Source organism: Entelurus aequoreus, linkage group LG02, assembly GCF_033978785.1.
Source record: "Entelurus aequoreus isolate RoL-2023_Sb linkage group LG02, RoL_Eaeq_v1.1, whole genome shotgun sequence".
NCBI classification, from domain to species: Eukaryota; Metazoa; Chordata; class Actinopteri; order Syngnathiformes; family Syngnathidae; genus Entelurus; species Entelurus aequoreus.
In genome coordinates this window covers 11,782,063-11,800,690 of record NC_084732.1, presented here as the reverse complement: position 1 = coordinate 11,800,690, position 18,628 = coordinate 11,782,063, and the positions used below count along the sequence as shown (strand labels likewise).

The 18,628-nt window shown below is 38.4% G+C and overlaps 1 protein-coding gene across 1 annotated transcript in view; it reads left to right on the top strand.

The window, feature by feature from the left end:
- Positions 1–18,628, top strand: part of LOC133630102 (zinc finger protein 773-like) — a 31,575-nt gene that overhangs the window by 7,799 nt on the left and 5,148 nt on the right. Inside the window, exons 3-4 of the mRNA XM_062021409.1 lie at positions 10,279–11,394; positions 11,452–11,523. Of these exons, the coding sequence (XP_061877393.1) occupies positions 10,279–11,075 (797 nt within the window). The 3' untranslated portion in view covers positions 11,076–11,394; positions 11,452–11,523. The remainder of the gene's footprint in view (positions 1–10,278; positions 11,395–11,451; positions 11,524–18,628) is intronic.

Genomic DNA, 18,628 nt, shown 5'->3' with positions numbered 1-18,628 from the left:
TAGGATGCCACCTGTGCAACAAATCCAGTCCTGAAATTTCCTCGCTCCTAAATATTCCAAAGTCGGCTTTATTATAATAAAAGTGAAGAGTTTGGGAACAACAGCAACTCAGCCACCAAGTGGTAGGCCAGGTGAACTGCCAGAGAGGTCAGCATAGTGCAAAGACTTTCTGCACAGTCACTTGCTACAGAGCTCCTGTGACCTTCCAATTAGCCCACGTACAGTACGCAGAGAGCTTCACGGAATGGGTTTCCATGGCCGAGCAGCTGCATCTAAGCCGTACATCAGCAAGTCCAATGCAAAGCGTGGGATGCAGTGGTGTAAAGGACATCACCACTGGACTCTAGAGCAGTGTAGACGCCTTCTCTGGACTGATGAATCACACTTTTCCATCTGATGGACCAGTCTGGGTTTGGAGGTTGCCAGGAGAACGCTACATTTCAGACTGCATTGTACCGAGTGTGGAATTTGGTGGAGGAGGAATTATTGTGTGGGGTTGTTTTTCAGGAGTTAGTTCCAGTGAAAGGAACTTTGAATGCTCCAGGATACCAAAACATTTTGGACAATTCCACGCTCCCGACCTTGTGGGAACAGTTTGGAGCGGCCCCTTCCTCTTCCAACATGACTGTGCACCCGTGCACAAAGCAAGACATGGATGACAGAGTCTGGTGTGGATGAACTTGACTGGCCTGCACAGAGTCCTGACCTGAACACCTTTGGGATGAATTAGAAGGGAGACTGAGAGCCAACATCAGTGTGTGACCTCACCAATGCGCTTTTGGAAGAATGGTGGAAAATTGCTATCAACACACTCTGCAACCTTGTGGACAGCCCTTCCCAGAAGAGTTGAAGCTGTAATAGCTGCATCATATTGAACCCTATGGGTTAGGAATGGGATGGCACTTCTACTTCATATGTTGAGTCAAGGCAGGTGGCCAAATACTTTTGGCAATATAGTGTATTTGTTGGTTGCATCATTGTTGTGTAGCACAATACTGTAAATATGACTGTATTTCTCTTACACTCGTTTTTGTATGTTTGTACTACACTGGTGTTTGCACCTTTTTGAAATAAGAAATAGCTCACTTTTGACTGTTTCATTCAGTTCATGTGCTGTTGTGACGTCACCACTCGCATGCATATATATATATATATATATATATATATATATATATATATATATATATATATATATGTATATATGTATATATGTATATATATATATATGTATATATATATATATATATATATATATATATATATATATATATATACCACTCGCATGCATATATATATATATATATATATATATATATATATATATATATATATATATATACATATATATATATATACATATATACATATATACATATATATATATGTATATATATATGTATATATGTATATATATATATATATGTATATATGTATATATGTATATATATATATATATATGTATATATATATATATATATATGTATATATATATATATGTATATATATATATGTATATATATATATATATATGTATATATATATATATGTATATATATATATATGTATATATATATATATATATATATATATATATATATATATATATATATATATATATATGTATATATATATATATGTATATATATATATATGTATATATATATATATGTATATATATATATATATATGTATATATATATATATATATATATGTATATATATATATATATATATATGTATATATATATATATATATATATATGTATATATATATATATATATATATATATATATGTATATATATATATGTATATATATATATATGTATATATATATATATGTATATATATATATATGTATATATATATATATGTATATATATATATATATATGTATATATATATATATATATATATGTATATATATATATATATATATATATATGTATATATATATATATATATATATATATGTATATATATATATATATATATATATATGTATATATATATATATATATATATATATGTATATATATATATATATATATATATATATATATATGTATATATATATATATATATACGACTTCCGTCTGTGCATCCTGGGGTGACGCCGCCTCCCTGTGACAGATTGCCTCCCTCACGCTTCTTTCACATAAAAATCCTCTCACCCCTTCCGAAGAGATGCATGCACAGTGGTGTGTGCAAGTTACCAAAGTTACTGCCGTGCTTTTATTTTGAAAGCCAGTCTATTTTTACAGGCTGCAGTATGTGTGTCACGCTGATGTTTTTTGTGTGGACCGGAGGCTTTGCTGCTCTGGCAACCGGCAGTTTAGGAGAGGATTTCACTTCATGGAGGGTAAAAATGTGGGAAATGGAAGATCTGGTGTTTTATTGGGACCATTTTTGGTGTGTGTGAACATAATGAGTGTGTGTGTGATGTTGGGTTTAGGGCCTTCAGCAATCTAATAATAAGAAATAAATCATTGAAAGATTGGACCACAAAGAAAATGTTGTTTAGGGCCACAACAAGCCCGACTGCCTGTGTAATGTTCAATAGTTGATACATTTAATCCCATTTAGTGGCTCAAAGATGCAAATACTTTTAAATCTACTTTACAACCGCATAAATACTTTACGTAAATCTATTTATTATAATTATCACATCGTACAATCCAGACTATTTAAAATGTATTTTGACCAACATCTAGGTTTGTTAAAATGATGTATATGAACGCGTTTGAATCGATTTTGTAAGTCGTATGCATAGACATGTTATAAGTGGACGCAGCATTGGCTGCTGTGACGCCAGAAATGGGGCCGCCATCTTGAAGTGGTGATGAGGAGCCGGCGAGCAGCCTAAACTGACAGTTGACAGGGAGAAAACAAAGATGCTAAAGTGACAGTTGACAGGTAGAAAACGAAGATCCTAAACTGACAGTTGACAGGTAGAAAACAAAGATGCTAAACTGACAGTTGACAGGTAGAAAACAAAGATGCTAAACTGACAGTTGACAGGTAGAAAACAAAGATGCTAAACTGACAGTTGACAGGTAGAAAACGAAGATGCTAAAGTGACAGTTGACGGGTAGAAAACAAAGATGCTGAACTGACAGTTGACGGGTAGAAAACAAAGATGCTAAACTGACAGTTGACAGGTAGAAAACAAAGATGCTAAACTGACAGTTGACAGGTAGAAAACAAAGATGCTAAACTGACAGTTGACAGGTAGAAAACAAAGATGGTGTTCAGCGTTTTCCTGCTCAAATGAGCGGACTGTTGAAAATAGGAATCGGGGATTACTTTTCACAAGTAAGATTTAACATTAACGTACTATTGGTTGTATTTTGTGAAAAGAATATTAGCACAGAGTTGAGAAGGAGCAAAGATCTTCAATATTACTGAAATCCTAGCCGCTAGCAAACAAGAGTATGACCATAATAGAATTGCTTGTCAATGAAATTAATTACATTTCAAAATGTCATACTTGAATAACAAAGTTGAAATAAATGATTGTGACACCTAAAACAACATTCACCAGCCGCCACTGATTATGATGCATTCTCATTTCAGGCAAAGTATAAGACAATACTTTCTTAACAGTATAATTGTAACCAGGAATAAGTCTTCAAGTAACAATATTCAAATACTAACATTGTTGGGTAAGACAGAATTTGCTTTTATTCTGAATCCAGTGAAACAGATTGGTGGTTTTAGCTGATCAAAAGACTTTCAGGTGTTTATATATGTTTATGTTGAAGTATTTGGCAGACGCTTTTATCCAAAGCGACATACATCAAAAATACATATAAAACAATCAGTGTAAACATGATCATTTAAGGGAAGAATGTAATAGAAAATATCAATACAAAGTGTCAAGACAGAATAAACTCTCTGCTGCTGCAGCAACAGAGATACAGTCTATAAGATATATAGATATCTAATGTATTCATATATTGTTTATGTAGCATGTTTATATAACCTCATCATATTGTTTCTTACACTTAAAAATAGCTGACCCTTCTCTGGGATTATATTCCCAGTTTTGATCTGGTCACTTCTAGCATAAGAATATTCTATTACTGTTAAGCAAACTATGAATAATAAAACATGTGTCCTTTATCATAGCTACACGTATGACAAAAAAGCGTGTGAAAATCAGTGGTATTCAGTGAGGTAAGATGAATTAAATGCGCTGACAGTTCATTGCTCCTGCCAAATGAATTGCAGTGAGTGGAGCGGATCACCACTCCAAGATGGCGGCCCCGCGTCTCGTCAGCGCCAGTAGGCAGTAGCGCTCCATGCTGCGTACCCTTAGAACATGGCGGCGGGTGTACGCATGCGCACATTGCGCATTGCCGATTTGTGGAAGCGAGCGTGCAGTGTTGTCTTTTGTTCTTGTTGTACATATTGTACTTAATATTACTTTAATCCATATTTTTGTATAAGTAACTGTCTGTAGTACTCATTATTTAATAATTCGATCCCGGCGTTCTGTCGAATCGCGCTGCTTTTGTCAAAAAAAAAGAGCTACCGTTTGTTGTTCATGTGTGCGCATGCTCAGTAGCGTCGAGTAGCCCGATTGGTCAGAACACCGGAAGTACTTTGAAGCCTCCCTCGCTAGCTTAGCTCGCTAGCTGCTAACAAAGAGACAAAAGCGAAAGTGATCGACACGTCGCTAAGTGTGCGTGTAAAGTGTTGTGTGCGTGTGAAAATGTGCAAAGTAGACATGCTGAGAGTGTTGGTGAAGCAGCGACTAACTGCTGCCGTCGTGAAAATATTTGTAGTTTTCGAATGAACGATAGCAGAATACGAGGAGGAACTTTCTAGAACAAAAGAGGAGAACGAGCGACAACGTCAACTACTGGACGCTCTTTTCAACAAACATCAAGTTGTGTCGGGTTTGTTTACTTCTTTATTTCTCACGTGTTGACTTATTTACAAAACAAAATGATTCCCGGGCGCGGCTGCTGCTCATTGCTCCCCTCACCTCCCAGGGGGGTGATCAAGGCTGATGGGTCAAATGTAGATAATAATTTCGCCACAGCTAGTGTTTGTGTGTGACAGTCATTGCTACTGTAACTTTAAACTTAATTTCAGCTGCAACACACACTCACACACGCACGCACACACACTCACACACACTCTCTCACACACACACACACATTCTCACACACACACACACACGCACACACACACACGTGTAACCCACTTGGTTTTTGTTTGTTTGTATTTGATGTCATACACAATCTTCACAGCCTGCGTTCAATTCGATGAGATGACAAAACATTTGAGCTAGTATCGATGTTATTTCAGCACTGATACAGTCAAATAAAGGAGGAGTAAACAAAGTAACGAATTTATAAACAAGTTGTGACGACGTTCACGTCACATCACCTGCTGCACGCTGTGTTGAGAAAATGAAAGCAACATCAAATAGTTTTCGCCTTGGCTGCATACTTTTAGCGTGGGGACAATATTGTCCACACCTGTCTCCATCTAAACACAGCAGTGCGCTCTTAAACGCACGGCGGGAAGCGAGGGAAAATGAGGTCAAACCAAGCGCTGCGCTCCATTTACTCCGGGGGGAAATCTTCGGAGCAAAGTCCGTGTCGTTAGTCCGCCATGATTATCAAGCCAAACAACCCTGGTGCGCATGCGCCTGACTTCCTGTTGCCTAAAATGCATTAATAAATGACGGGGTTTCAGTAATTAAAAAGTTAGACTATTATTACTAGTATTACTAACCGTTTTATCGCAAATTATCATTATACATCCCTCGTTCTTTAGCAAGTAAAAAGTCAAGGGTGGTCACGGTATGTTCTTGTCATAGATGTGGGTCATTTTAATTTAATTTAATTTGTATTTTTATTTATTTATTTTTTATTTATTTATTTATTTATTTATTTTTTTAAATATTATTATTATTTTTGTTTAATCTTATTATTTATTTGTGTGTGGCGTCGCGCGGGTCTCGCTTCCTGTTGGGTGGGTTCCGTGCCTGTGTGGCCCGACCTTGCGCTGTGGGGTCTCTGTTGGTGACTAGATGTGGTGGCGGCGCGGCGCCCGTGTCTGGTCTGGATACTGTGTCTCGGTTGTTTGGGCGGTGGTGCGTTTGTGCGGGTTTGGGTTGGGGTGGTGGGGTATTTTGGTGAGGGGGGAGGGGGGGTGTCGGTGTCTCTTGTTTGCGTGTTGGCGTTTGGGCTTGCTGGTGGGCCGGCGCTGGCTGGTCTCCGTGATCCTGTTGGCGTGTGGTTGCCGGTCGCGGTTTTTTTTTGATCGCTTTGATTTGATTGGGTGGTGCTGGCTGTCTGGGGGTGTTGCGGCTGCTGTTGCGGCTGCTGTTTCTGCTGCCGTTTGTTTGTGGTGTGGGCGCCCGTGGCTGCTGGGTCTGGTGCAGGGGGGTGGCTGATGTTGTGACTAGTGGCAGCGCGCGCGCGTGGTGGTTGTCGGGGCTGACAAACTGCGTATATGTATGTATATGTGTGTGTATGTATGTATGTATGTATGTATATATATGTGTATGTGTATATATGTGTAGGTGTATATATGTGTATGTATGTGTATGTGTACATGTGTATGTATATATATATGTATGTATATTTCTGGGGGTACGTTCGGGGCCTGCCTGTCGGGTGGGTGTCGGCGCCTCGGGCTACTGCATCCGGACTGCATGTCTGGAGCTCCTGGGTCCCACCGTCCATCCCTTCCGGGTGCCCGTCTTGGTTGGGGCCTGCTGGGTCTGGTCCCTGCGTCTACTGTGGTAGCTTGGTGCTGCAGGGTATTCCGAGGTGCTGCGAGTCGGCCAGTTGTTGGGGCGGCGACCTTGTGTGTCAGCATGTCTGTGATCTTCTTTTAATTATTTTTAAAAAAATTATATATTTTTAAAAAAATATATATTTTATTAATATTATTATTATTTATTTTATTTTTATTTATTTATTTATTTTCCCCTACCTCAGGGGGGGGACTCGGCGGGGCGGTTGCTGGTTGTTCCATCTCCATCGTTGGGGTCCCTGCGGGTGGGGTGGGTGGTTCCCGTGGCCCCGTGCTGGGTGGTCCTGTGGCGGCCGGTTTGGGTGGGGTGGCCTGGGGCTGGCCTCGCCACGCTCTCCGGGGGTGGGGGGTGGGCTCGTGGGGGCCCGGTGGGGCGGGGGCGGTCTTCCCGTCCGGTTGCGGGGGGTCTCCGGGCCCCTCGGGCGGGGCGTCCCGCCTTTCTGCCCGTGTGGGGTGGGGTCTCTCGCTGGCTTGGGGTCTGGCTGCCCCCTGCTTTTCTCGTGCCTTGTCCTCTACCGGGTGCGTCTGTCTGCGGCCTGCTGCTGGAGTGTTTTTCTGGAGCCTATCTCAGCTGCATTCGGGCGGAAGGCGGGATACACCCTGGACAAGTCGCCACCTCATCACAGGGCCAACGTATTTCATATCCAACCAAAATAACATTGAAACAATCATTTACTCCAAATGATATCCTTTCTTCTTCATGATTTGTACTTTCTTTTTAAGTACAGTAGGAGATGTACACAGTTTAGTTCCACTGCCAACATTGTTCCAGAAACTAACACCTCTGATTTAAATACATCGTCACATTGTCCATCCATTTTCTACCGCTTGTCCCCTTCCTCTTCTAAATCTCCATTTATTAAAGATGTCACTTCCTTTTAGATCATATTTACTTTCTCTTTAAACAAATCTGTCTTGAAGGTTGTCTGGTAGAATTGTTGTGCTTTGTAGATGATTACCCTATTTTCTGGACCATAGGGTGCATTGGGTTAAAAGGCGCACTGCAGATGAGCAGGTCTAGTCAGGTTTTTTCGTATATAAGGCGCATTAAAGAGGTATATTATGATTATTTCTAACTGTAAAAGACTTCCTTGTGGTCTACATCAGTATTTTTCAACCACTGTGCCTTCAACCTTTTTTGAGCCAAGGCGCATTTTTTGCGTTGAAAAAATGCGGAGGCACACCACCAGCGGAAAACATTACAAAATGAAACTCAGTAGACAGTAAAAAGTCACAATTGTTGGATATGACTTTAAAGCATAACCAAGCATGCATCACTATAGCTCTTGTCTCAAAGTAGGTGTACTGTCACCACCTGTCACATCACACCCTGACTTATTTGGACTTTTTTGCTGTTTTCCTGTGTGTAGTGTTTTACTTCTTGTCTTGCGCTCCTATTTTGGTGGCTTTTTCTCTTTTTTTTGTATTTTCCTGTAGCAGTTTCATGTCTTCCTTTGAGCGATATTTCCCACATCTACTTTGTTTTAGCAATCAAGAATATTTCACTTTTTTTTATCCTTCTTTGTGGGGACATTGTTGATTGTCATGTCATGTTCGGATGTACATTGTGGACGCCATTTTTGCTCCACAGTAAGTCTTTGCGGTTGTCCAGCATTCTGTTTTTGTTTACTTTGTAGCCAGTTCAGTTTTAGTTTGGTTCTGCATAGCCTTCCCTAAGCTTCAATGCCTTTTCTTAGGGGCACTCACCTTTTGTTTATTTTTGGTTAAAGCATTCGACACCTTTTTACCTGCACACTGCCTCCCGCTGTTTCCCACATCTACAAAGCAATTAGCTACCTGCTGCCACCTACTGATATGGAAGAGTATTACACGGTTACTCTGCCGAGCTCTAGACAGCACCGACACTCAACTACAACACATCATTTGCAGACTATAATTACTGGTTGGCAAAAAATATTTTTAACCCAAATAGGTGAAATTGGATAATCTCCCACCAGACTGTATCTCACGGCACAATAGTGTGCCGCGGCACAGTGGTTGAAAAACACTGTATTAAACAGAACAAGAAGCAAGGAATCAGGCAGAGACAGAAAATCCATTTAGCTCATGAGGAGAACGCATGGAGCTGCACGCAATAGATAAAGTTACTTATAGGCGGGATTTTTTTTTGTTTGTTTTGTGTTTGTTTTTTTTGTACATAGCTGTGGAAACTGAGAGTGTGGACAACTCGGTTCCAGAGTTGGTCCCAAACATGGCACCCTGTAGTCACGTGAGAGGCTTTTGACCAATCATTGAAGAGATTCTCTGGCCATACTCACTCTGATTGGTCAAAAGCCTCTCATGTGACGACAGGCGGCCATGTTTAGGACCACCTTTGAGACATGTTCTCTGTGTACAGGGCTCTGCTTTAGCTGTATTGAGAGCACCCCCTAGTGGTGGCCAATATACTGTCTAACAACTCTTGATAACTTTTGCAAATGATTGTTAGAACAGATATTTAAAGAAGAAGAAAAATGTGAATGAATAAAATATGTATGAAAACCTAAAGGGTCATTTAAAAAGGAGCAAACGTGTTTATTGTTACAGGAAATAGTTGAAATGTTCACGCTAATTCTGTAAAAAAAAAAAAGAAGAAATTATTTATATGTCACTGGTTTTGAAAGTGACAGATACCAAAATGGCTTCCGCACCTTTTGTATTTTTATTTTTTTGACAATCAGGAGAAAAAGTTTGGACACTCCTGTGATTAGAATAGAAAGTAGAATAGAATAGAAAGTACTTTATTGATCCCTGGAGGAAATTCAGCACCACAGTTCGCTCACAATAGACAATAAACACCTAGATATTTTTTTACATGTGAATAATATAAATACAGTCTATTATACAGAATTATTCACATGTGAATAACATAAATACAGTCTATTATACAGCATTATTCACATGTGAATAATATAAATACATAAATGAATTATAAAACATAAATGAGACGCTACATGAAGTCCATTCTTTAAAACCGTCCAGGCAGGTTTTTTGTTCTTCCAACTTTTCTGTACTTTAGCGCATTAATGTGATTTTACTATAATGGAACATAACTCATCTTTCAATTTGAAGGTCTAAATGTGGGTTTTTATTATATTTTGATTCATTGCCCAGCCCTAACTTCACTTCACAGTGAAAAAACAAGATACATTTCCTATGATTTTATTTGGCCGTGGCAAAGACCCGCAGGTTTGTTTGTTTTGTTAAAAGATGGCTGTACCAGACTTAGCACCGTGCTAATTTCCACCTGTAGTCCTTCTATGGCACATTTAACATCCACAATTAAAATCACACAGGATTAAAAATACATGACAAAATTTAAATGACTTAATGAAAAGCCATTTAAAATACAAGTGCAATACACAGAGAAAGTGTGAGTTACAAATCAGTTAGTCATAACCCACCAGTTGACTTTCATTCAACTTACCTTAAACCTGCACTCCTGTCACCCCCAAATAATACATTTAAACTAATTGTTGAATGTTTTTGTGTCCTGCAGTCTGTGATGAGATGGAGCAGGAGGAGGCAGAGCCCCCCCACATCAAAGAAGAGGATGAGGAAGCTGATATCTCCAAGTTTTCCGTGACTTGTGTCACTGTGAAGAGTGAAGATGATGAGGTCAAAGGTGAAAGTGAGGAAAAAGGGGAGGTGGAGGCTCCAAGTAGCAGCTCCACTCACGAGGACCACTGTGGAGGATCACAAGCAGACTTAGCTCCGCTATCAGAGAGTGACGACGTAACATCACACTCCTCTGACACCGACTCCATAGCTGACACTGAAGTCAAACCCTTCGCGTGCTTGCTTTGTGGAAAAGCCTTTACTCGAAATGCAAGTTTGATATCGCACAAAAGAACGCACACGGGGGAAAAACCTTTCACATGCTCAGTGTGCGGTAAAACCTTTTCTGAAAAGAGCAGCCTGAGGAAACACACGAGAACACACACCGGAGAGAAACCGTTTTCCTGCGCGGTCTGCAAAAAGAGCTTCCGTTACTATTCGACGTTGGTGACCCACAGGAGAGTGCACACCGGAGAGAAACCGTTTTCTTGCTCCGTCTGCCAAACAAGCTTCCGCTTTCAGACGTCTTTGAATCAACACATGCGGACGCACACAGGAGAGAAACCTTTTGCCTGCACAGTTTGCGATAAAAGGTTCTCCCAAAAGTCGACTCTGACGGAACACGGGAGATTGCACACCGGGGAGAAACCGTTTTCATGTTCGGTGTGCGACACAAGTTTTAGGTATCACGCGTCGTACATTCAGCACATGAAAAGACACGCGAGTGAGAGTTTGTGAGGAACTGGCCGCCCCTCCTTTTCGTTGGGTCCCGTGACGTGTGAATTGTCACTTCATATCATCTTTTTACCGCAAACATAGTCCTACACCCTTCCTGCACCGTCACTGATTAGAATACAGAAAAACTGATCCCATAAAATGTGTATTAATTCCTTCAAAAGTCTGCAGATTTCTTGCAGTTTGTGACAAAATGCGTCATCTTGCTGAGTAACCTAAATAAAACTTTTATTTGAATTTCTCAGGGCGTTGAGTTGATTGCAAATTGATGGTTTGCTAGTCTGAGAGGATGGTGCTGGATCCACAGTATTTATTCTCTAAGGTAAGGCGACTTGTTTTGTTGTTTCCCGCGCTTTGGTTTAATTTCTCTTATCTCTAGATGTGTCTGGCTGCGGCTTTACACCTGCTCAGCACACTGGTTTCTCCCCTGCTCCTGGTTGGCTACCACGAGGTGCAGCTGGTTCTGGTTGCCAATCAAGATAGTTCTTAAGTCAAACACTCTGCATGTCTTCCTGCTCTGTTTCTCGCTTTGTCTGGGTTTTTATTCTTTTTTCATATATATATAAGTTTATATTGTTAGGAATGTGTCACACTACCTACACACACCCCTTTAAAAATACAAAATGGTTCATTCCTAATAGTAGCAGCAAAGTGACAGAAGAGAGGTAAAAATATAGTAAAATGTATGTGTGGCAGCATCAGACAAAGTTATGTTCACATTTCACTTTTGCACCTCATAGCACATAACGGCGGTGCGTTCAAGGACCCTTTAGAGCAGACCTGGGCAAATGAAGGCCCGGGGGCCACATGCGGCCCGTTAAACTTTTCAATCTGGCCCACCGGACATTCCCAAATATTTTTTTTTCGATGTTTAAGATGTAAAGTGTAGCTGCCATTATGAAGTGCACTCATGTTTTCAAATGACCGGAAGTCTTGAACCATACAACATATTTTAATGGTTGGAATCTGCGCTTTTGCATGATATTTTAGTGACTAGTGTTGTCCTGATACCAATATTATTTTGATACTTTTCGGTACTTTTCTAAATAAAGGGGACCAGAAAAGATTGCATTGGCTTTATTTTAACAAAAAAATCTTAGGGTGTGGCGGACCGGTACTTTTCAGAGGCGGTATGGTGCCGAATATGATTCATTAGTATCGCGGTACTATACTAATACCCGTATACCAGGGGTCACCAACGCGGTGCCTGCGGGCACCAGGTCGCCCATAAGGACCAGATGAGTCGCCCGCGGGCCTGTTCTAAAAATGAAATAAAAAAAATTTAAATTTTTTTATTTTTTATTTTTTTTATTTTTTATTTTAAAAATTAAATCTACATAGAAAAAACACAAGATACACTTTCAATCAGTGCATCAACCCAAACAACCTCCCCCATGCACACTCATCCACACCCACTCACACAAAAGGGGTTATTTCTTTCTGCTACCAATATTCTGGTTCCCACAACATAGACAACACATCTGCAAGGGACACAGTCCCTGAACACAACATAGACAACACATCGGCAAGGGCCACAGTCCCTGAACACAACATAGACAACACATCGGCAAGGGACACAGTCCCTGAACACAACATAGACAACACATCTGCAAGGGCCACAGTCCCTGAACACAACATAGACAACACATCTGCAAGGGACACAGTCCCTGAACACAACATAGACAACACATCTGCAAGGGCCACAGTCCCTGAAGCACACATGATTGTATAGGCTGCTGGTCCACTAACATTTTCATTAATTACTATTTTTTATGTATTTATTTTTATATTGTTTTACTTTCTTTTTTATCCAAGAAAATGTTTTTTATTTATTTATCTTATTTTATTTTATTATTTAAAAAAGGGCCTTATCTTCAACAGACCAGGTTGTCAATGAAATTAGATTTGTTTAAAGGGTTTTTTAAAGCAGGCCCAGTCCAGATAATGTCCAAGTCGGACTCAGCAACACACACCTTCATTCATGTACACAGAAACAAATTAGGGAACACAACAGATTGCATATAATTTATAAACAAAATTACATTTTCAAAATAAGCATTTATGTACAGTCCAGATTATGTCCAGGTCACTCAAATGAGGGAACACAACAACAGATATCATATAATCTATAAACATAATTATACTTTCAAAATAAGCCTTTGAGGACTTCTCATCTTTTTTTTAATGTTTTTTGGCATCATTATCGTTTTCAACCATGTAACTTTCTAAAGTTAGAAAATACTGAATAAATGTTTTAAAGAAAGTAATACTAAGTGAATATCTGTTTTTGGCCTTAAAAATAAACCTTTTACTGAGTACTATAATTAAATGGACTAAATCATGATTGTCAATGAACTCTCCTAAAATAACAGAAACCACATTAAGCTTCATAAACAAACCAATCCTTAAACACATTTTTTCAACTTCCACCCAAAACAAAGACACAATATGACAATACCAAAACAAATGCAGGGTGGATTCAGGCTCCTGACAACAAAATCGGCAATCATCTGACTCTGTCATATTCCATCATTTTAACATTTTCCCTGTGGGTAAGAAGTTATAAATAATTTTAATTTGAAAATAACGATTTTGCACATGGATAGTGGTTTTATAGATTAGTTTGAATATGGCATCCCATGGCAACGGGCAGTCAAAAAAGTCCTCCCATTTTCCATTTGTGTTGTATGAGGCAGCCTTCAAAGATTTCTTTATTAAATAAAAATTATATCTTTTTCTATTTATTTTAGTTCCTTTTTGCCAACTAGAATTTCTTATTAGAGGTTTACAAACTAATAATTTAGTAGTTCCATAATTAATTATTTGTTTCCATCTTTTCCCAATTACTCCAGTTAGTTGATAAAATGAAAAGCTTGAGCAAGCATCACCATACATAGCTCTAAATTCATCATACTTCATCATTTTACCATTCTCATTGATAATATCATTGACAAAAATGATTCCTCTTTCAAACATATTTTTCCAAAAGAAAGGCTTTCCATCTATTACAATATTAGAGTTCATCCATATTAACTGCTGCAAAATATCGTCTCTTTTTTTCTGGCACATCAAATTGAAAACACCACTATGAGTGGATTGTTTCCTTTATGAACCCCGCCATGTTTCCCAGCAGACTCTCTGGGAGGGGATCACTTGTAAAAAAGGATACAATTTCTTTTGATACAGTACATGTTTTTTGTCCAACAGGACATTTGTGTACCACTCAATGTTTAAATACATCTTTGGAACAATTGATGCTTTTAAAGACAGACACATAGCTTCAAGGTTGAGAAGTTTCAGGCCCCCATATTCATACTCTTTGTACAAAACCTTTCTTTTAATCTTTTCTGGTTTGCCGTTCCAGACAAAATCGAAGACCCTCCGCTCATAAATCTTAAAGTTTTGTGATGGAGCTGGTAATGACAAAAACAAATAAATAAATTGAGGAATAATTAAGGAGTTGGCAATAGACATTTTACCATACAAGGTTAGGGATTTCCCTTTCCATAATTGCATAATTTACTGAGCCTAGATCTTCCAGATTTTCTGGGACAACAACACCAAGTATGTTAACTGGTCCATCTGTCCACAAAACAGGCACTTTGCATTCCATTCGAAAGGACGTTCCCTTTAGATTTCCGATCCTTAACATTTTACATTTATCATAATTAAGCTTAAGGCCAGATTGCTGTGAAAATATGTCCAAAAGATTAAGAAGGTTCCGCAAACAATGAGGAAAAATCTTATCTTTGTGAATCAGCCTTTTCTGACATGAACTTCATCAAGAACAAACACAGAACACGCCTCACTGATGCACATCTGCAAGACTCACTCAGAGTTGCAGTGTCAAGTTACACACCAGAGTACAACACACTAGTTAACAGCATGCAATGCCAGGCTTCCCACTAACTGACAAAGAAACAGATAACAGATTTGGTGTCCAGATCAAAGTGTGACATGATTTAAAAATTTGAGAGTTTACTTTTGTATTTTACATGAGTTATTATTTGTACAAACATGGTGCAAAGTAATTCATGATTTGTTCAAAAATGTTAGTGGCTAGCTAGTTAAAATGGGATATTGTGATTTCACAAGACTGTCTTAGAAGTGATCATTTGAAAATGTTCAATTTGAAAAATGTGCACTTAGAGAAAATATAAAAATAAAGTGTTGCATATTGATATTTATCTGTTTCTATATATATTTATTGTGAGAAATCATTAAGATGATCAGTGTTTCCACAAAGATAAATATCATTAATTATTAATAATAACAGAGTTAAAGGTAAATTGAGCAAATTGGCTACTTCTGGCAATTTATTTAAGTGTGTATCAAACTGGTAGCCCTTCGCATTAATCACTACCCAAGAAGTAGCTCTTGGTTTCAAAAAGGTTGGTGACCCCTGCCGTATACCGTACAACCCTACTAGTTACTATGGTAATCTACGTCACAGCAGGTCAGACGAGGCACCAAGCAGTGTGGGTGGGGAGCGTTTCCACAGAGTGTTTCCAGAGCCTGAAATGTGGGTGTCAGGGACAGACGTGGAAGGAGATTTTTACAAGAAAGTTCCAAAGTTTAGTGATATATCACATATATCAGATTGTAGGTGTTTTTTGTTTTTTTACCCTTCACGTTCATATTTTGCTGTGTTTGTTGCATTTGGCTTGATTGTAAAATATGCGTATTGAGAGGGGGTGTGACGTTCATATGTTGTCAATATTCAGGGTTTTATCCTTCAGAGAAAAAATTAAAATTACATTCCGTTTTTAAGGCGGTCTGTCATAACATTTTTAGCATTCAATCAGACTTTAGTGTGAGGTTTTGTATTAGTTTTCCTAAAAATAGATATACCGGCCCCCAGACACATTTTTTTCTCTAAATTTGGCCCCCCTGTCAAAATAATTGCCCAGGCCTGCTTTCGAGGGGGCAGTAGTTTTGAAAGACAGGCAAGACTTCACTTCAGATGCATTAATAATCAAATAATTATATATCATTATGGTTATTGTTTTTATCCACTGATGATAATCTACAATGATCAGATAATCGTTACCAAAGGGAAATTTGACGTAAATGTTATCATATTTAATGGCCTACAGAAAGCCACTACTAGCGACCACGCAGTCTGATAGTTTATATATCAATGATGACATCTTAACATTGCAACACATGCCAATACGGCCGGGTTAACTTATAAAGTGACATTTTACATTTCCCGCCACACTTCCGGTTCGAAACGCCTCTGAGGATGACGTATGCGCGTGACGTCAATCATTGAAACGGAAGTATTCGGACACCATTGAAGTCAATACGAAATAGCTCTGTTTTCATGTCATTATTCCACAGTATTCTGGACATCTGTGTTGGTGAATCTGTTGCAATTATGTTCATTGCATTATGGAGAAAGAAGCTGAGCAAGCAAAGAAGAAAGTTGTCGGTGCGAAGCGTCTATTTTGCGAGGGAAGTCAGCAGCAACACGTACACAGCCGGCGCTTCTTTGTTTACATTCCCGAAAGATGCAGTCAAGATGGAAGAACTCGGATAACAGAGACTCTAACCAGGAGGACTTTTGACTTGGATACACAGACGCCTGTAGAGAACTGGGACAACACAGACTCTTACCAGGATTACTTTGATTTGGATGACAAAGACGCAGACGTGCTACTGTGAGTATGCAGCTTTGGCTTCTAAACATTTGATCGCTTGACCGTATGTGCGCGTCACGTACGTAACTTTTTTTTAAATATATAAGCTTTATGAACCTTGGGTTAGGTGAACGGTCTTTTGGGCTGAGTGATTGTGTGTGTTGATCAGGTGTTTGAATTGTATTGGCGTGTTCTATGGAGCTAGGAGCTAGCAGAGGAGCTAGGAGCTAGCATAACAAACACGCAGGTGTTTTTATGCAGGATTAATTTGTGGCATATTAAATATAAGCCTGGTTGTGTTGTGGCTAATAGAGTATATATATGTCTTGTGTTTATTTACTGTTGTAGTCATTCCCAGCTGAATATCAGGTCACTCTCACAGCATCTTCCCTATCTGAATAGCTTCAACTCCCCACTAGTCCTTCACTTGCACTTTACTCATCCACAAATCTTTCATCCTCGCTCAAATTAATGGGGAAATTGTCGCTTTCTCGGTCCGAATCTCTCTCACTTCATGCGGCCATCATTGTAAACAATAGGGAACTTTGCGTATATGTTCAACTGACTACGTCACGCTACTTCCGGTAGGGGCGAGCCTTTTTTTTATCAGATACCAAAAGTTGCAATCTTTATCGTCATTGTTCTATACTAAATCCTTTCAGCAAAAATATGGCAATATCGCAAAATGATCAAGTATGACACATAGAATAGATCTGCTATCCCCGTTTAAATAAAAAAAATTCATTTCAGTAGGCCTTTAAATGTGTCTTTGTCACTGTAAAATTAATATAAATGAAATATTTTGGGGGGGTTTAAGAATATTTTAGAGAGCCTTTAGCCATCCTTAAAATGCCCACTGATTATTGTCAAACAAGTTAAGTCAATAATATTATCTAGTACATGTAAACATAGTGAGGGTGTGTACGTGGAGCAGTGATGTTTGGGGGGGGGGGTCTAATAATAATAATAATAAATAAGTACACTTTTCAAAAGGTGGGCCACAAAAATCTTAGAGCTATGCGTGTAACTTAAATAGTTCTGAGAGTAACACGGCGCCTTGTGGTCACGTCAGGGTATTTTTATTTATTTATTTTTTAATCTAATAATAATACTAATAATAGATTTTATATGTAAAAAGCACTTTACATTGAGTAAACAACCTCAAAGTGCTACAGTGTATTGAAAAAACTAATAATAATAATAAAAAAAATAAATACAAAATAAAAACTAGAACAGCCTAATAGCAACAACTAGTATGCATATATCTATAAAAAGGCTTTTTTTTTTTTTTTTTTTTTAAAGAAGGGTTTTTAAGCCTTTTTTAAAAGCATCCACAGTCTGTGGTGCCCTCAGGTGGTCAGGGAGAGCATTCCACAGACTGGGAGCGGTGGAGCAGAAAGCCTGGTCTCTAACATTTATTTTTATTTCTGATTATTATTATGATTAATGTATTATTTATTTTTTGTTTATTTAATTGATGTATTTGTAGATATTACTTTGTTTTTTGTTTTTGTTTTGTTTTTTTTGCTGTTTCTTTCTTTTTTTGGGAGGGGGGGGGTTGGCTGGGATATAAACAACAAATATTTTGACATGTAGGGCAGACAACAGATATATGATGTATGTGAATATGATGTCATGGATAAGAATGTCTGATGCTGGATGTCAATAATAAAAATTAAAAAAAAAAATACAAATAAATAAAAAGGTGAGGGTATTTTGACCAATCAGCAAAGAGATGATCTGGCCATACTCTCTCTGATTGGTTAAAAGTGACCACGTGGTTCCGTGTTTGGGACCAATGCTGAAACCGAGTTGTCTGAAATAGTTTATACACTACTGCCATCTAGCGGCTCAAACTGCCAATACCTTCGAATCTACTAAATATATATTTTAGTAGCCGATGTGACAATATTT